This window comes from Toxorhynchites rutilus, chromosome 3 (genome assembly GCF_029784135.1).
Source record: "Toxorhynchites rutilus septentrionalis strain SRP chromosome 3, ASM2978413v1, whole genome shotgun sequence".
In the NCBI taxonomy this organism is placed as follows: domain Eukaryota; kingdom Metazoa; phylum Arthropoda; class Insecta; order Diptera; family Culicidae; genus Toxorhynchites; species Toxorhynchites rutilus.
Window position 1 is genome coordinate 218,577,205 of NC_073746.1, and position 19,009 is coordinate 218,596,213.

The following is a 19,009-nucleotide window of genomic DNA, read 5'->3' on the forward strand; positions in this document are numbered from 1 at the left end:
CCAGTTTTCTGATCTTATCTTAGGTATAACCCACCCATTGTTTTCAAGATAACTTTCTAGTTGAACTTCGAAAAAATCATTTCAACTCGCCCCGGTGTACCTTATTCGCATAAAAATAAACAAAATGCTTTAAAATACTGTAGAAGACGAATTTTTAAGAAAGGGTGTTTGTTGAAATTGATAATAACTAAACATTGGATTGTTGGAAAAGAAATCCATTTTTTTCCGGTAGATGCCTGTAGTGATCGATACACAGAATAATAAGTAAGGAATAACAATAAGATGTTTACAGTGTAAGTCTCGTTATTTAATGGTCATATCTCACGGGAGAACTGAAACGATTTGAGAGTGTTGGAAGTTTAACCAACTGATTGTAAAAAAAACAGTATCGACTATTTTTTCTAAGGTTTTACTAATAGTTGATACTTTTACTTTTTTATCAGGACTAGCGGAAGCTGCCCGAGGACGGGGCAACTCGAGTGCCAATTCGTTAGTGACTAGTGGGACAACGCTGTACATCATGCTCGCCATATTCTTGATAGCAAATTCCCTGCTATCGATCGCTAGATGACAACAGCCGTGACGCGCAGAACTAAGTTACCCGGCCGGCCGGAGAGTGGTGTAGACTAGAAGAACTGCGAGCAAAAAGCCAAAATGGATAAAAATGGGAATTTGCAATTTGCTGCTGATTGACGAGAGATTGGATGCTCGAGGATATGGGTATGATTGCGTTAATATAATATGTGATACACAATTAAAACAATAATAATTATATGATGGGATCGGGTATTTATAAGTAATGATAGCTTAATGATAAAAATCATTCTCCTTCTCTGTGCGTAAATAAACATAGTGAATGACGAAAATGCTTGTAGCAAGAGCATTGTAATTACAGTTCAGAAGTCGCATATTATACATACATACATACAACTTACCCTGTAATGCTTATATACTCATACCAACGGCGAATCTCATACACATCAACGAAACTTAAAACTGTAGGAAAAGTTTAAGCTAAAATCATCATGCATAATCAGCTGAAAATAGTAGACTGAAAATAAATGTGGCGCATAGAAAGAGGAAAGTCAAACAAGAGGATTTTAGGGGATTATAAATCGCTAAGTGAAAAGCGGTGAAAGCGTGTACTGAAAACTATGGTATGGTATGCACTCGTTCTCTTTGCCCTCGCCGGAATGCACGTTGTAGCTATGGAAATTTTTTAAAGCTCTATAATGGCGTTGAGTGATGAAACGATGAATCAAATTTGATTATAATGCATCCATCAGAATGCACTAAAGCTAGTTATTGCTAAAAGGAATAAATGCGTTGTGATGTCCAGATACGAAGCATAAAAAAAAAAAGGAAAATTGCTTTCTCCTGCGTGGAACCAACCGAAAAGAACTCGCTGCTCCTGTGAGCAGTGCTGTTTGTATTGCCATGGGGAGTGATGGAAAAATAAGTTTCAAAGAAAGTACAAGATTATAGAAAAATGCTCGTTGTGAAAATTAATGACACCGTCAAGGCAGGAGAGATCGTACGCGGCAACACCATTAGCGTCAACAACGGCAGCGGAGATAATTGTGCGAAGTGCAGGTTGCACATTAGACGTTGGGTTTATTCGTGCTCATAAATCGTACATCAATTTGGCAAATTATTCTTCAAAATACTGAGATTGAGCAATGTGAACACATTTTCCGGATTGTGAATACACACATAAAAACAACGCCCGAATAGAACGAAAGCAACTAACGGTGAGTCAAGTCAGGTGCCGAACCTTCACAACTGTCCTTCATCATGTCCGATTGAGCTGAAACTTTGCACAGTTCATTTTTTTGGGCCAATAAACAAATTGTACATGGTCGGTTTTTGAAATTCGATAATTATTATTTTTCCATACCTTCATTGCCTCTCAGGCTCAGGCTCAGTCCCAAAAGGTCGATTATCGGCCAAACATTTTTTTCGAGATGATCAGATCTCGACGTTTCATGCATTTTTAAGTCATTTGGCATCGAAAATAAAATTTCGATTTTTCAAATTTCCTTTACCCCTTGGAAGATTTTCGAGGATCAAAAAATCAAAACTTTGAGCGCTTCGAGGCACCCCTAAATCATATCCGATCGAGCTGAAACTTTTCACAAGTCATTTTTTGGGCCATTAAACAAATTGTACATGGTCGGTTTTTGAAACTCGATGATGATTTTTTTTCATACATCCATTGCCACCCTAATGTACATGTTAACTTATATTCTAAGAAATACAATCATCAATATCTCCACTTTACTCAAAGTTATTGATATTTCTTCCCAAAAAACATGCTCTTTTCATTTGTTTGTCATTCTTTCTGGGGCAAACGTAAACAAAGTTTATTAGCGGCATTTGAAAGAGCATATTTCACTCTACATGATGTGTGATTTTCAAAACCATGTTATTTTTTGTGTTTGAGTAAAATAAAATTTAAAGTTTTTGGGTAAAGAACCATCAATAACTTTTAGTAGGATTAAGATATAGACAAGTTCTGCATCGCAAAATGTTGGTATCGATAAGCTCTAAAAGTCGTACGAAGACAGTTTGATGTAGAATTTGAAACATAAAAGTTAAAGCAGAAAAAACACGTTTTTTCATGGTCACCCTAATGCAACTTAGAAAAAAAGCGTTAAATCAATTATTTTAAAAGATATAAAAAAGCTTTGTTCTACAAAGTTGTTTCAAATAACTGGGGCTACAACATTGTTGAACTATGTTTATCTCTATCTATAAAGATAAGTATGTTAGATTTTTCATTTCATCGACAATTTTGGTCACCCTATTTTTGATAGCATAAAAATGAGCGCTCATATGTAACAATTTAGTCTAAAACAGTTTTTGTCTAAACAATAAATATCTCTCACAAAGTTGCTTTAAGCGCCTCCTATCTGACTATGAAAAAACGGGTTTTTTTACTCTAACTTTTATACTTAAAATTCCACATCAAAATGGTCTTTGTACGACTTTTAGAGCTTATCAATACAAACATTTTGCGATATCTTAATCCTGTTCAAAGTTATTGATGGCTTTTCATCCAAAAACTCATGATTTCAATTTTAATTTACTCAAACACAAAAAATAACACAGTTTCGAAAATCACATATCACATAGAGTGAAATCAAATGTAATATTTCATCAACAATTTTGGTCACCCTATTTTTGACAACATAAAAACGATCGCTCTATCATGAGTAACAACTTTGTCTAAGACAGTTTTTGTCTAGAGAATAACTGTCAAGCTCTAAATGCTAATTTCCACTTAAATGCATCTCCTGGACCATTGTGCAATTGAATGCAAATAGAATAAAAATGTCTATATTTACCTGCATCAAAGAACTCTTATCTATCGCGTCGCCGTTCCGGAGAGTGTTACCTGGAAGAAAACTTACCACTTGTACTGCATATTTATCTGTTCAGATGAATAAAAATGAATTTAATGTCACAAAATGTCATATGTTTTATTACATTTGATTTGAAATAAAGACCTCTAAAACACTTGTTCAACATTTTTATTATTATTATTATTTTTTTGAGAAGGACTTTCAGCCCTGAAATAGAAATAAACCTCATTTCAAAAAATTATTGAAAAAGTTTTTGTTAGAAAAACTTTTTTGCCTTAAATATGCACAAGTTGCGATGTATGGAAGAGTTGTAGTGCACATATTTATCTACCATTTTTCTGGATTTCAAAAAATATTGTTCTAGTAAATCAGATCTCTACTGTCAACAAACGGACCGTTTGAACCTAGTGATTGACCAGGTCCAGAATTGGCGAAAAGAAGATGCGTTGTGTTCCATCAAGACAACGCAAGGCCACCCAACTCCGAGAACTTGATTAGAATTTTTTAATGCATCTACCATATAGTCCGGATCTGGCGATTACCACTTTTTTCTCGCATTGCAAATAATCCAGAGTGATGAGAAATGGGGATCAATAGAAGATTGTAAAAATCTATTGCTAGAGTTTTTCGCCAATAAGGACCAAGACTTCTATGATAGGGACATTGTGAAGCTTACTTTAGAAAGGCAAGAACAACAAAACGGTGCATATTTGGCCCAAATCGGACAATCCGAAGCATATTAAAAATAGTTTTGAAGTTCTCCCAAAAAAAAAATTCCGCAACCTAATATGTCGATTTTCTTGTTTTTAAACTTTTTTCCACGGAAAAACGGTTATTGAGCAATACAAATTTCAACAATTTTCCGGTTTTCGGTAACGGAAAACCCGTATTTTATGCTGTTAGCGAGAGTGTTCATGATTGAAACATAACGTTTTTATTTTCTCGAAACTCTGATATTTCAAATGAAAACCAACTAAAATGTTGCTGTACAATCGTGATAAGCTCGCAGAGCTAGCAGAAGTAGATTTTCTCACTTAGGTTTGTTGAGTAAATCGGCCCCGGTTGTGCAATTTTGAAATCCCGGCAGCTCATTCCATAGCTATACTGCATTCAGTCGTTGGGTAGCTTCATTAAAAAAAGTAGACTAAGTAAAGTTTCTGTAAATGCATAAGGTAAACAGGCAAAATAAACACTGATTCAGTGAAGAAACGAGAAAGTAAAGAAAAAAAGTGTACATACAAAAAAGGAGCTAATAATTTATGACTTAATTTTATATGAAAAGGGAGTGTAATTAATAATGGAAATTAATGGTGTCTACGCTACAGCTTGTACAATTAATGCAATTTCTCTCCGGCGTCGGCAGCCGGGAATTCGCTTACATCACTCTTGCTCTAACCGATCACTACTAAGTACAAACTGCCGCTCGCGTGAAGCTGTGAATTTTCGCGTTGTCGCCAATCTGCCACGTGGGGGAGAGAGACAGAGAGCGCTGAGGAGGCAACAGCTAAATGCGATGATTAAAGGAAATGTGCACGGGATGTTCAATGGAAACACACCCACACACAGCTAAACAAACAACGAAACATGATGGCATTGTGACTAATTTGAATCAATTTACAATCTGCGGGTGCTGCTGATTAGGTTATCTCGAGGTTTGCATATTTACTAATTAGCAGCGTTAATTCCAGAGAAACGGCTTGTAGTATTGGAAAATGTTTTTGAAAACATTGACATTGCAAATGTGTTTCATTTGTACCAATCATCCCTATCGGAAACCTATACTCATACAAGATATGGGAATGGAGTTTCATCAATAAATCCCATTTGCTGAATATTCACGCTAAGTACGTATTTTCACCGTGTTCTATGTGCTAATGAACATGATAGTAATGATATTGATACCAAGAACCTATAACCATTTTAAAAGTTATCGGAATATGTCGGAAATCGAAAACTCAGCACATCAAAATTTAATGAATTCATTCAACGGAACAACATAATGTGAGGAAGCTCAAATGAAACTTTAGTGCAAATCGAATATTTCTATAAACATAAGTGTTCCGTCCCAAAAGTTAAAGTTGATCCCTGCAAAAACAAATTTTACCGTCCAAATTACCGCTGCTGCATTCACGCTTCCTATCCTTTCACAATCCTCACCCTGTTGATGTAAAAATATTTTCACTGCCCCAAATTTCGATCCGGAGAGCAGCAAAAAGTGAAGAAAATCACAAACCCTCTGAACCGCTCTCGATTAGGTTGGAAACTTTTGCATGCTTCCACTTGAATTATCCTCCAACAAAATGAGGAAGAAAATTCGTAGAACTTCCGGAGAGATTGTTATAGAATTTTCGAAACAGATTTCAAGCACCATTTTATTTTTGTTAGTTACAACGTTTTGATAACTGTTTAGTTGAATATACGCGATAATTTGATTTGTTAGGGGTTTTCATTCAATATTGACCTGGAGGAAAGGGTTGACAACATGTCTAGTTCAGGAAATCATTTGATGTTTTATGTTTAATAGGGACGCTACAAATTTACCAAAAAAAAAATCCGAATGATACCCGGAAGACAACATTTTTGACGTAAGACTACCCCTATTTCAATGTTTTGGGTAAACAAAATGTTTACTCTAAACAACGGTCAGCCAATAAAATATGTTAAAGCTGAGAATTAATTTGGAAAAATTGTTACTGTGCCGATTGTTTGCGCCACGCCATTTTGCATCGAGCGAGAGGTATAAATTGTTTTGCGCTGTGGTTCCAAATTTTTTGCAGCAATTACGATTCGGCAGTCATCCAGCTAGCAATCGATTGCCGGGAGCGGGAAAGATATCAAAATTGCTTTTCTCAAGGCTGAGAGTCTAGGTAAAGTTTTTTAAGTTGGCCTTTTCAAGGCTAGGAGCGAATGAACTGCAAAAATTTGAAGCTGTATAACTCCACATTCTATATTTCTTCAATTTTTAGTTTTACTCTAGAAATCGATCAGCCAACTGTACCGTCACTGTGTTCTTCAGTTATAAATGGAGGTGAAATTTTGTTCCGTTGCGGTTGCTGTCGCCGCCGTCACTACCACACAAACGAATCGTTTGGGATTTTTTGTTGTCGTTCTGCTACACAGTATGATTTATTGATTACTTCTTTGGGAATGTACGAGGAAGGTCCGATAAGTACTTAGCCTCATCGCCCTCATCGTCCGATGGTGTCAGTATCACAAGAGAGATTACTTATCGTGTAGTACATTCTCGTAAACGGCTACTGTCAAAATTTCAGCCGAATCGGACTCGTAGTTTTGTTTTGATCGTGTGTGGAAGCTGGCGTGTTCGCGGATTTTAGAAAAATGGAAAAAATGGAAATTCCGCCTTCGCCATGGCCAAATTGGTCGAATTGCAATACGAACCGCTGCCCCATCTACCGTATTCTCCAGATTTGGCCCCGTGCGGCTTTTTTTGTTTCCAAACTTGAAAAAGTTACTCGCCGGGCAGAAAATTGAGCCGAATGAGGACGTATCGCCGCCACGGAGGCCAACTTGGCAGACCTCGAGAAAACGTATTTTTCAGATGAATTAAAGAAGTGGGAGCATCGCTGGGTCAAGTGTACCGAGCTAAAAGGAGACTATGTTGAGAAATAAATCGACACTTTTCCAAATTTTTTGTTTTTTTTTTGTATGCTAAGTACATATCGGACTGCTCTCGTATTTTGAGAACGTTGTAGATGTAGTTTTGCTAAGAGATACTGAAAAAAACTATTTAAATATTTCATAAGTTATTTTAATCCACGAACTAATGAATTATTGAATTAATTCTCGAGAACGGTTACCTCTAGAATCATAATCCTCAAATAGTTTTAATGAAAAATAGAATGTCCAAGTGTCCAAAACATTATCTACATAGAATTACAAAATTATTGCCGCCATCATAGAAATTTACGAATGAATTCTTAAGCACAAATATTTGGTAGCGCTGCCTGTGGTCGATGAACGAATACTTACGCTGAGCAGTGCGAACTATTTGCAAAGCAATAAAAAGTCAATTTGAGCAAATTTTCAAATCAACTCGCAGCATTTTCATGTGCTGTAGATTGCTCGCAGTCTAGAACGACACTAAAACACTGATCTTATTGAATATCCAAGTAGTTTTCAGTATGTCTTAGCAAAATTACATCTCTAACGCTCCCAAAAACGCAATTCCCCAAAGAAATAATCCACTAACTCTGCTATTCAGCATCTTTTGACAAACGGCAACAGAAAATTCGTTTCGAATCGGTTGTGTGGTTGGGACATTGACGACAGCAACCGATGCGGAAAATTTCACCTTCAGTTTTTACCGAAAAACACAGCACTCATGGATGGAAAATATCTTCTTCATATTCAGCTTGAAATGCGCTGTACTTTGACGCACTTTCCACCAGGAAACAATGCTTGAATTCACGAAAATTTGATCGATCGGAAAAAGTCAGCAATGAGTAAGAACCCACTTTTGAATTCTCCCTGGCAAGAATTTATGAGAATCAATTCGAACTGCATTCGAATGCATCGTCAAGTGTACGATATTTGAAATAACACTTGTCGCACTGAGTGAGTATTTTCAACAGTGCAACTATTTCTTTTATTTTTCCAGAAAGTATATTCATTTTTAACAACTTTATTGCACACTTTAATAATAACATTGAGCTGGCTTTCGACCTATGATTTTTTAACGAAAAGTTCAATGTTTGTGGGAATGCCCTTTCAAAAATCGGGCGCTATTAGAATTGGTATGAAATGTTAGAAGAAAACTTTTATTTGAAGCGACAACACACGTATAACGTTTAGAAAATCGTTTTTTTTCTATCCCATTTGTTGATTTATTTAGGCTCATTGACATTTTAGATGCAACATAGCTGGATTTTAATCGTGTACATGTTACATGTTTTATCGTATCTATAAATTGTACATCACACAGTAGCCATTCAGGCGTAAGAGTATTCCTTCTGTTCTTCCATTGTTCAGTTAGACCGGACAGCGGAGACAGTTGATATAATCATTGTTGTGTTATTAATAGCACAACAGCCCGTTGTTTCTGGCAGAACAGAGCAGTTTCATACAGAAGCTTGTATGGATGAAGAGAGGCCAGGACTCCGACCGTGAAATAGCTAAATATGCTTAGTACCATTATATTGTGTCCTACGCCGTGCCTGTCGTTTTGACCAATGGAAACATTGCATACAGTTATTATTTTCTCGTTAGGTTGGTTTCGCGATCAAACTGGATGTTATTCAAAAAAAGGCCAAGGATATCTTCATATCACATGGCTATGAATATATTTTTACCGATAGGAAAGTAAACATCATATTGAAAAAGTGTATTGCATTATTTTGGTGGATTATTTGGAGGAAATTTGAAAATTCCCAGGGGTCAAGGGGTGAGAAAGAACAATAGCTTAATGATGGTAAAGACGCTCCTTTCATTCACGTTCATCCGTGTCATTCTTCACACGGAAGCGAAGTTTCCGAACGTTATTGTAAGATCGAATCGGAACATTCATTTATATTCAAATTAAAATTTTCGAGCATATTATATTCAAATTAAAGTTTTATTATTATTCTTTCGAAGTAAACTTACTGGAACTAATGAAAGTTTTTACTATAAGCCAGCATGAGTAATCGTTGGCCGACATCGGTGTTATAGTGGTAAGCGTGACTGCAATACTTTCCCGTATATTTTTTGAAATCTTTTTTTTAAGATGATCCGGGATAATCCATTTTGGTGGAGTGAAATGAGCACCCTCTCAAGAAGAATAAGTTCCGAATAAAAATCAACCGATCGAAATATTTTTTCGAAAAAGAAAAAACTTTTTAAACCATTTCACTATTTATTTCCAACTTTCCTCTCCTTACACGATTCCTTTTCCCTATTCCAATTCGTCTCTCGAAAACCTTCAACAATGTTAATTCAATGCTAACGGCTTTGTTGCAACTTTGACGCCAGACATCAAAATGTCGAATGCCGAATGACGGTTATATTGATGACTGCATTGTTACGTTTGATGATGTTTGTTACTCTCATATATACTTTTTAAATTTTTGGTTGATATTTTTAGAAAGTACAAGCTGACCCTAATGGACTGGGTTAGAAAGATTGTTGTTCGTAATCACGAAAGACGGGATCCGACCAGTTCCTCAAATACCGTGAAGAGAGCAGGGAATAAGTTTTTTTTGCGATAGATGGTCTTGATCGAGGGGAAACTGGCGATTATGGGAGAATAACATTTGTTTTCAACTTTGAAAATCTTCGAGAAATTCGCGGGTATAGGTTGAGAGCTGGCTAACACCTTAAAAAAAACTGAAAGACTACAACAAGTAGAGGAGGTGTGTGTAATGGACAACGGTCAATGAAAAAAGATGACCAAAGATTTTAAGAAATAATCACTCAATTTATCCCCCTTCATTCTAATTTACTCTATCTAGACCAGAGGTTATTAAACTATTTTGGGTGAGAGAAGCCTTTTCCAGAATTAAATCATACCATAGACTCATATAACCAAATTTATTTGAAAATCCTATATTTAGTTTGTTTTTTTTACTGAATAATTATCAATTTAAAAGCATTACAGTTAGTTAAATGAGTAAACTTGACATTATGTTCTCATGCAGGTGATCTGGCGTAGTGGTAACATCCGTACCTCTCACGCAAAAGTCACGAGTTTAATGTTTACTCCCGACGTTCTTCCAAAAAAATTGAAGTGATGTAACAAACCAGCCAAAAGTGTTGAAAGTCACTATGATACAGAAAAAAATATTTTCTCATCATACTCAACAAAATAAATAGACATAAAATTTAGTAAATATCAAGTGTAATTAATAATTATTAATACAAATTACTCACAAACTATAAAAACATTCAAATCGCAAACCTATCTTTCCGCAACTACCAAAATATTAAAATACGGTTCAATAATGGTTAGTTAAAACCAAGGCGCCTCTATATTTACCAGGTGAAACAATCATATGAAATGCACTTTCAGCCATATTGGAATTGCTGTCGGTATTGTTTACCGGCGGCCTACTATGTTCGGCTTTCGCGAATTTATGTGAAAAAGAAGGGATGATTTCGTAGAATTTCATTCTCATCCTGTTCATCCACTATACTCGAATGTGAAAATGCAAAAATGGCGTATCCTATTTAGTAGTAACAAAACAAACAACCCCCGCTCCACAAACCGTAATCCTCTTCTTATTGAAGTGATGATGTTGCTTCACCTGTTATACATTGATATAAGCGCTTTGGTTAAAACCTTAAATCTCCGCGTTCGTCGATTTTCAAATGGTTCCTTCGATTTCGGTTTGTTTCTAACCACACTGAAGCCTTTTTCGACAAAGTATGATGATGGAAAAACGAGAAGATATTTTTCAGCAATGTACCACATCGCAGGATACTGTGTTTCAATGTTGCTTTGTGACCAGAAATTATGACATCCGTGGCTCATTCCATGGCTGTGATATAGTACGGATTTATTATCCATTAAGTAATTCGAAAATTTTGAAGATCCTAAAACATCTTAGTGAAATCCTTGTGTAATGCGTCCAAGTGAGGAGCGTATGAGAATATAACATTGTCTTAAAGCTTTTGTGATAATTTTGACACATGCGGAAACTGTGAATATTCTTTTCTGCTTAAATTTTGTTTTTGAAGTTTTGTCAGAAAGCCAGATATTGTTGATATTGTTGTCAATCAAGTTGAAATCGTCACCTTGCAGCTGAAACACACATTCAAAAAAGCTGAAAATCTTAGGAGCCTATTGATGGTTAGCGAACTCCAGCGTGTAGAAGTAACCGAGTGAAGATTTCGTCGTTTTATTCATATAGCTGAGGAAATAATCGAGTGTTCAAAGAATTGCTTCGAATTGAGTGCTATCAATAATAACATATAGTAAAGACTGATGCGATCTAGGGCTCAGATTTTTTGCTACCAACCATAGATGGTGCACCATCAGTCACCATGGAATAGCTTTGTCGGTAGAAAAAAAAAGATCTATTCTCCTCTGGTATCAGACTCCATATATGTAGCAAAAATCACTTCTTGGCACATATTTTCTTCTTTTATATACCGAACATACCCTAACAACAGATCTTCATTGCTGGGTAATGAAGACTCGTCCAACTGGAGAGAAAATCTGTTGGTCTATAATAAATTAAATGACATTTTTCCCTCTTCGTGACCTATCTCGGAAGCTTGATGGTTAGAGGAAAATGTATTCAAAAAGGCCTGGTTGAGATAGCTTTTCATCAACACCAATCTACAGTCAGAAGTGCAATAAGATACTTCAGAATCATTTACTGCTGTTTTTGCATTAAAAACACCGTGATAATAGGGTTATTTGGCACCAATTCATAACATCCGGAAAGTCAAGACATGGTTTATTGACAACAAGAACTTATGAGGAGTGATTGTACGAATAGTAGATGCAGCTTACAAGCAGTATGAGTGATTTGAAGAGCTTAAATGAGCAGTATCCTGTGCGTAGAACGTGATACATACTACAACATGGTGTAACTTGGTCAAAACCACCCCGAATGGGTTATTTGAACTGATTTAGAACTAAAGATGACCTAACAATCAACATATTTTAATTCATGTGAAATTGACGTTAATTTTGTAAAGGAGTGAGAGTTTTTCCACCTGGTTCTATATGAAACACTGGAATTTTACTTTTTTGATTGACACACAATAAAGTTCAAATGGCAAGTCTTTTAAATGCAGATAGTTATTCTATCCTACACTATATACTTCAATTCAACCGACTTCTTACATATCTCTGGAAACTCAGAAAAAATGAGTGGATCTATAGTTGTGAAACGCAATATAGTACATTTTTCATTATTTTCATTATTAGAAAAAAACGGTCAAAAATCGAACATTTTTTTTAGTGAGGAGGTAAAGAATTATGCGTGTTTTCTTGTCCAAATTTGTTTAAATCATTATTGAAATAGTAGGTACATTAGGGTGCCAACGAAAATGTTCATCTTTAATTTCAAAAAGTTACCTCATAAAAAATGTTTACCACCTCGAAAGAAAAAAACACCCTATGCCAAATATTTGCTCAATCAGACTTAATGGAGAGTGGCACAAAGCGGAAAAAAAGTTGAGTTTTTTGAAAATCGAAAAATCACCCAAGGGGGGAGTAAAGTTTTTTTGATGTCAATTGGCTTAAAATTGCATGACACATTGAGTCCCAGAGTGTCGATTTTTGACAAAAAATTTTTTTCGAGTTGACACTAGATCTCGATGCTTCATGCAATTTAAAGACATTTAGCATCAAAAGATTTTTTTTGGAAACCCCAATTTCCCGTGATTTTTCGGTTATCAAAAAAACTCAAATTTTAACGTCTGCAACACTAATAAATGAATTTCGAATGAGCTAATATTCTGCATAGGGTATATTATCGTGCAAATCGACATTTCGCAATGTCGCATTTCGTTCCGAATGAAAAATCGAGATAATTATTTTTATTGGCACTTGAAACCATACGTTTCATGCAATTTTAAGACATTTGGCATCATTTTTTTTTTGAAAACCCTGATTTCGTTCATTCCCTCCTTGGGTGATTTTTCGATTTTCAAAAAACTCAAATTTTGACCGCTTTGCGCCACTCCCCCTTAAGTCCGATTGAGCTGATATTTATCAGCTCTGAGGACGAGCCTCATATCAGTAAGTGATTTATGATTTGAATCTTCTTGTATTGACATTTCTACTTCTGCTGGGATATGCCAGCGAGCCCCTAGGGCTGTTTAGAGCAGTTTTTACGAGTCAGCAGTCTGTGGATCTGGCGAACCATTGCAGAGCACTGAACGAAGCTTTATATGGTATGACTCTCAAAAATTTGAGGAACCTGTCGTTTGATTTTGCGGAAGCCACATCCTCCAGCACGAATTCAACCAAGTTGCAAAACTGGCAGGAAAGGATTGGGTTTCTAGCTTCATGATGAACCATCGTCTGTCTCTTCGAACCCCACAACAGCGCAACGAAGCAACAGCGCTCCAAGGCAAAGCGTCGGAATCTTCAAACCTGGAATCCAAGATGAGGAAGAAAAATAAACAATTTCTTAAAAATAACTCAAAATGAAATTCAAACGAAAATTGTTTTTATTTTCACCGTATATTCAATTCAATATCGGTTAAGTTTCGTGTATGTTTATGTTTTCACAATGAACTTCAAATAAACATTGTTTTTTTTCAACAATGAGTTTTAACGCTCAAACACATTATCTTGCGCGAACCTGTTGAGGTTTTTTTACTCGCCAAATTTTTCATTTTGTACTTTTTGTACTTTTTTTCATCTTGCGCACGCTCATCGTCTTGTTGAGTTTTAAAATGTACAGCAATAATACTTTTTACCAATCTCTGAAAAAAAAAATCTGAAAATCGAGGAACGATGACGCGGATCGGACGTGTTCGTACGTGCTCTGTCTCTTTGTATGGAGTACCGGTGTTTAATTAGTGTTTCGGTTTAAAAACGCGTCTATATTATGAATAAAAGTGAGCTATCCGCCTCGGTGCATAGAATTTCAGTGGAATTAGCGTAAATTCCCTGGATAATTAGGGAAAAAATTGTAATCGAACAGTGAATGTTTTGACGAAAAAATGCTTCCATGTTTAGTGCAGTGGTGTGTGTTATTCGGTCGGTTTCGTGTTAAAGCTTGTTACTCGTTCCGTCGCGTATGCATGTATGTGTTTGTGTAAAAAATAAGGTTTTTGCACTGTAGGTGTTCTCATCGAAAGCATGTTGTGCTAACGTATCGATAGTTTCGCGTTCCTTTCGTGCTTGTTTTAGAATTTTAAACTTTCCATACAACATATGTGCTGCAATGTGTATGCGTATGCGATTAACATTATGATCCACACGTCTGATATACAGTGATGGTTTTATCACAGCAGCCCCGTCATGCCACCGAAGTTATGCCGGAAACCTATAGAGCTAAGTTTATTCATTATTTTAATTTTTTTTTTTCAAATTCAACCTCGAAGATTTAATTTAAAAAAAAAAATCATGATGAATGAATGAAAATGGCGACATTTTCACCGTGTTTAATTCAAATCGCATGTGATGTAAAAAAAAGGATAAGCAGAGATTGTGCTGAGTGAGAAGATATCTTGAATAATTTGGTCATTATAAGTGTTTTTGTAAATATTCATGTGCGAAGATTTTTTCGGTTTCACAGACAGTTGATTAAAAGTTTGCCTCGTCGTATTCTGATTACTTGCTTTGGAGGAGGTCGAAGGAAAAAATCGCCATGATAGTCGTTGGGTCCGTTCGATCGCAGCAGAGTTGCTGTATGTTGGTATTTTTTATTTAATTTTTCTATTGAAGAACCAACTGTGCCCTTGCGTTTGTATTTCATCAGAGCAACCTATTTAGCAGAAGCGTGTGAGCGGATGCTTTTATATGATAGGTGGTAGTGAGCGAAATGATGATGAGTAGGAAAGTCGAAGGAAATATTGTGCACTACACATACAACGTTCCGTTACCGCTCCGTCATCTATTCTCTTGGACTTATTTTGCCGACGGCGAATTTTCCGTTGCTGGTGTATGTGAATGTTTGCATGAGAATTGAATGGAAGAATAATTGACACAACGGTACGTGACGTGACGTGAACGTGACGTGGATGTTGTATGTGAATCGCACTTATATCTGGTGTTACCGGTATTGTTTTAGTGTCAGTAGCAGCAGGGCGAACAAAAAGTTTGGCATTTGCATGACCGATGCGACGGCCTGCTTTGTTTATATCGTGTCTTGCTTCATCATCGCCTCTCGCTCGCATGCTGCCCTACGACTCTGTCTATATTACTTGCTGTGCTCTGAATGTACGAACATCTTAAACCTAAGACGAGATCTGACAACTGGCTTCTGACTGTATTTTTAGCTTTTTCTTCCAAATGCGAGCAACAGGGATGCCGATCCAAGAAATATCAAGATTTCCAATTGTTATAACATATTTGGGGATCATTTTAAAAGTTCTTCACAGTATTGTTACAATTTTACATCACTATTCACTAGAAATCTCAACAGAATATTTACAGAATTTCGAGAGGAACACGCTGAACATCTCGGGCGTAGCATGGTCTACATCACTCATTATTGATATTTATATTTATTTTGTCCATTTAATATTATCTATTACTAAACACTAAACTTCTTCCTGGGACCGACACCGATATTGTGGAAACGCTCTTGATGCGGGCTGAATGGAAAGAGCAGTAAGAAAAAAAATCGGGGCTCAACGTGCTAATAGTATGTCTTATATCTTCACAAACATGTGAAAATCTGTGGTAGTATTTATTTATTTTTGAACATATTTATTAAGATGAAAAGATATAGAGGGTTTGGACCTCTGGGAGAAGAGATAGTAAAATCACTCTCACTCCCGCGGGTTCACCCCTATTCCCATTAACAGTTAAATAACAATTCATAAAAATAATTCTTTCATACAGCTACTGATGTGACAATAATCGGAAGGCCGGAGTGCACTCATAATATTCCACATATAATATTACTTATTACTAATTACTTTTACTAATTGCTAATTAATTTTACTAACCAATTACTTTTTCAGATACAATTTTCATTAAGTTTTATTAATAGTATAAACTAATCGTAGTGATAGTAATAGTAATAGTAATAGTAATAGTAATAGTAATAGTAATAGTAATAGTAATAGTAATAGTAATAGTAATAGTAATAGTAATAGTAATAGTAATAGTAATAGTAATAGTAATAGTAATAGTAATAGTAATAGTAATAGTGATAATAATAATGTAGTAATTTCTTTACTAAGTACTACTAAGTTATTAATAATAACAAGCTACGCCAATAGCACTGACTGAGTGTATCCTATGGCTTACCTTCCCTACTAAAACATATCCTAAATTCCCGAGGTATTTATGAGAGGTCGTAGAGTTCTCTGCATCTCTCTTAAGTAAATATCGAACTAACATTCCTTCCCTTTCCTTAGCAGTTGCAAGGACGTGGCCAGGGCAATTCTCAACTGTTGGAGAAATCCTGCCTTCATCTAAGAGATATTACCAATCGTCAGTAACGGATAAAGGCGAGTTTTTGACGTAACAGTTCTGAATTCGTACCACCTACGATATTGTGCAACTTGCTCAATGCTAATGCTAATGGGTCGACGAGGTCTGAAAATCGACCTTGAAAGAAAAACGAAAAACAATTTTCGTTTATGTTGACCCCCGGGAAACCGAAATCGACCCCAAGGGGTCAATATCGACCACTTTGAGAAACCCTGATCTAGACGATTGCGAAATCAATGACACAGAGAGAACACTGAGGCTCCTGCCTTGCTGATGAAGGTTTCACAGTATCGACACTTGGGTTGGAGGATCCACAGCCCTTCGCTACAACATTCGCTGGTATTGAATAGTCGAAAGGATCCAAATCTGGACCGCTTGGAGTCCATATGCCTCATATTATTGGAAGGAAGGAAGGTATTGAATTAGAGAGACTTTAAACTCTGAGAGTTCATTCGTCTCTATATTATTGGAAAAAAATATTCTCGTGTTAATCGAAGTTTTCTTGAATCCAAGGAAGCCCTTGATTCTTCAAAATATCCATGTAGACGTTAGTGTTAACTATTAAACCAGCTTTTATGAAAACAGGAAGCATCTTCATTTTTCAGGGGTGGAATAGGCCTATCGGTTCGAGAATTGTACACCGAATCAATTGGAAAAAGGTTTGCCAGCTTCTGGATTGATCTTACTGGATTTCACTTCACTTTCTCCTTGACCGATTCCACCACTTTTGCAGTGCGTGTGAACCTTGGTCGTCAACTAAGTGGTTTCCATGGAAATTGTCCAACAAGAAGAGAGCGTTTCACGTAAAGAACGATAGCCAGATGGTGTTTAAAGATTACACATATACAAAATATGGGCCGTCTTGTCCCCACTATAAGTCCGTTTCATCCGTGCCATAAAAAATGTTCAACTTGTCGGTCTAATTTAATTTATTCGTTAAAAAATGTCTAATTTAATTCGGTTTTCGTAGCCACATTGCTTGCACGTTCGCTTACTAAGCGATCGATAGTGAATTTAAAACTCAGGGCCCTCAATTGACCATCTTTATGTTATTATAGAATAACTACTTACACGCAATAATCATAATCATGGAGTCCGATCCACGGTCGAATGGAGATCGATTCATCCATACAACTGCTCTGCTCTGCCGGAAACATCGGCCTGTTGTGCTATCAATAACACAACATTGATCATATCCACTGTCCCCGCTGTCTGGTCTAACTGAACAATGGAAGAACAGACGAAATACTCTTACGCTTAAATGGCTACTGTGTGATGTATAATTTATAGATACGTTAAAACATGTAACATACACATGATTAAAATCGGGCTCTATTATAGCTAAACTGCTAATGAGCCTGAATAAATAAACAAATGGGATGAAAAACATTTTTTAATTCATGTTTCAATTATTCTTGATAAATTAGTTATGTTGCCGTTGTCAAATATAAAAAAGTTTTCTTCTAATTGGCAGCTATGTAATCATCCAGCTTGATTAGACGGATCCAGTCGAATTGAATGAGGCAGTGAAATAGTAAAAACTGCATAATTTTACGGAATTAAGGTTCATGGAATCTCAACACAATTTGTATTTGGATTATCATTATGTTAACATAAAAAACGAAGCGACAGATTGGACTAGTAGTCTTAGGTTTTAGTGGGAGAAGTGATGATTTCAAAGCCTGTAGCAGATGACAGAGTCAAAATTCGAATAATGTTCATATCTAATCGTAATCTCTCATACACACAAAACAGAAAAAACGAAGCAAACCGAATCGAAACCAAACAACAGAAACACGTCAAAGCCCGCAAAATGGCAACACAGAGAAACTATGTACATATTATATAAAGTGTTACAAACTGTTTCAATAAATCAAATGATGAAAAAATATCCAACCGCCATGCATATTTGATGCAAATGATAAATTACCCAAAGTCCCAAAGACCCTCCGCCCCTCTCTTTTTCTCGTAATTCCGGAGTTATATAGATAGGCATAAAAAAAAGTTTTCATCCACTCGGATGACTTCCAGTATAAACAGCACCGGTCACTAGTAGCCGTCAGTAAGCGCCCCCACATATATCCAGCAACAAGTTCACTTTGGCTTTCGCCGCGTTTCTTCCCTAGGAGAGATCCCATCGGAATGGTAAGTATGTTATGTAGGGTGAATGTGTAATTTTGACCCGCTTCACAGCTCGAAATATGTGTAAATCTGTTGAAGAAGTGTCCGTTCCCGTGCTCGTTAAGTGGCGTTTCGACATAAATATTTATTTCTGTATGGCTAAAAGTACAACAGAGAAAAAGTTTTTAATTCAATTGAATCTATAAACCCTCCCTTTCATCCTAGTTTAACTCTAGTGACAAAAACTCCTAGGATCTGTTTCGTCATGAACGCCAAGCGGATTTGACTTCTGTAAGTGGAGTATTATCTATAAATTAGAAGAGGGGCGATGAAGGTTTGTATTATTGAATCATTCTTTGCAAAGATGTTGACATATTTTTGGGCAAACAATGATGAACATTTTCAAACCAATGGCTAGTTACTCTCCTTTATTCTGCGCCGCGAGTGACGTGAGATA

At 36.2% G+C, this 19,009-nt stretch overlaps 1 protein-coding gene across 7 annotated transcripts in view; it reads left to right on the plus strand.

The window, feature by feature from the left end:
* LOC129775114 (lachesin-like) overlaps window positions 1–18,309 on the plus strand; it is a 277,293-nt gene extending 258,984 nt beyond the window's left edge. For all 7 annotated transcript variants that reach the window (XM_055779393.1, XM_055779395.1, XM_055779394.1 and 4 more), the window contains one exon: window positions 444–18,309. In XM_055779393.1, the coding sequence (XP_055635368.1) occupies window positions 444–571 (128 nt within the window). In that variant the 3' untranslated portion in view covers window positions 572–18,309. The remainder of the gene's footprint in view (window positions 1–443) is intronic.
* The last annotated feature ends 700 nt before the right edge of the window (window positions 18,310–19,009 follow it).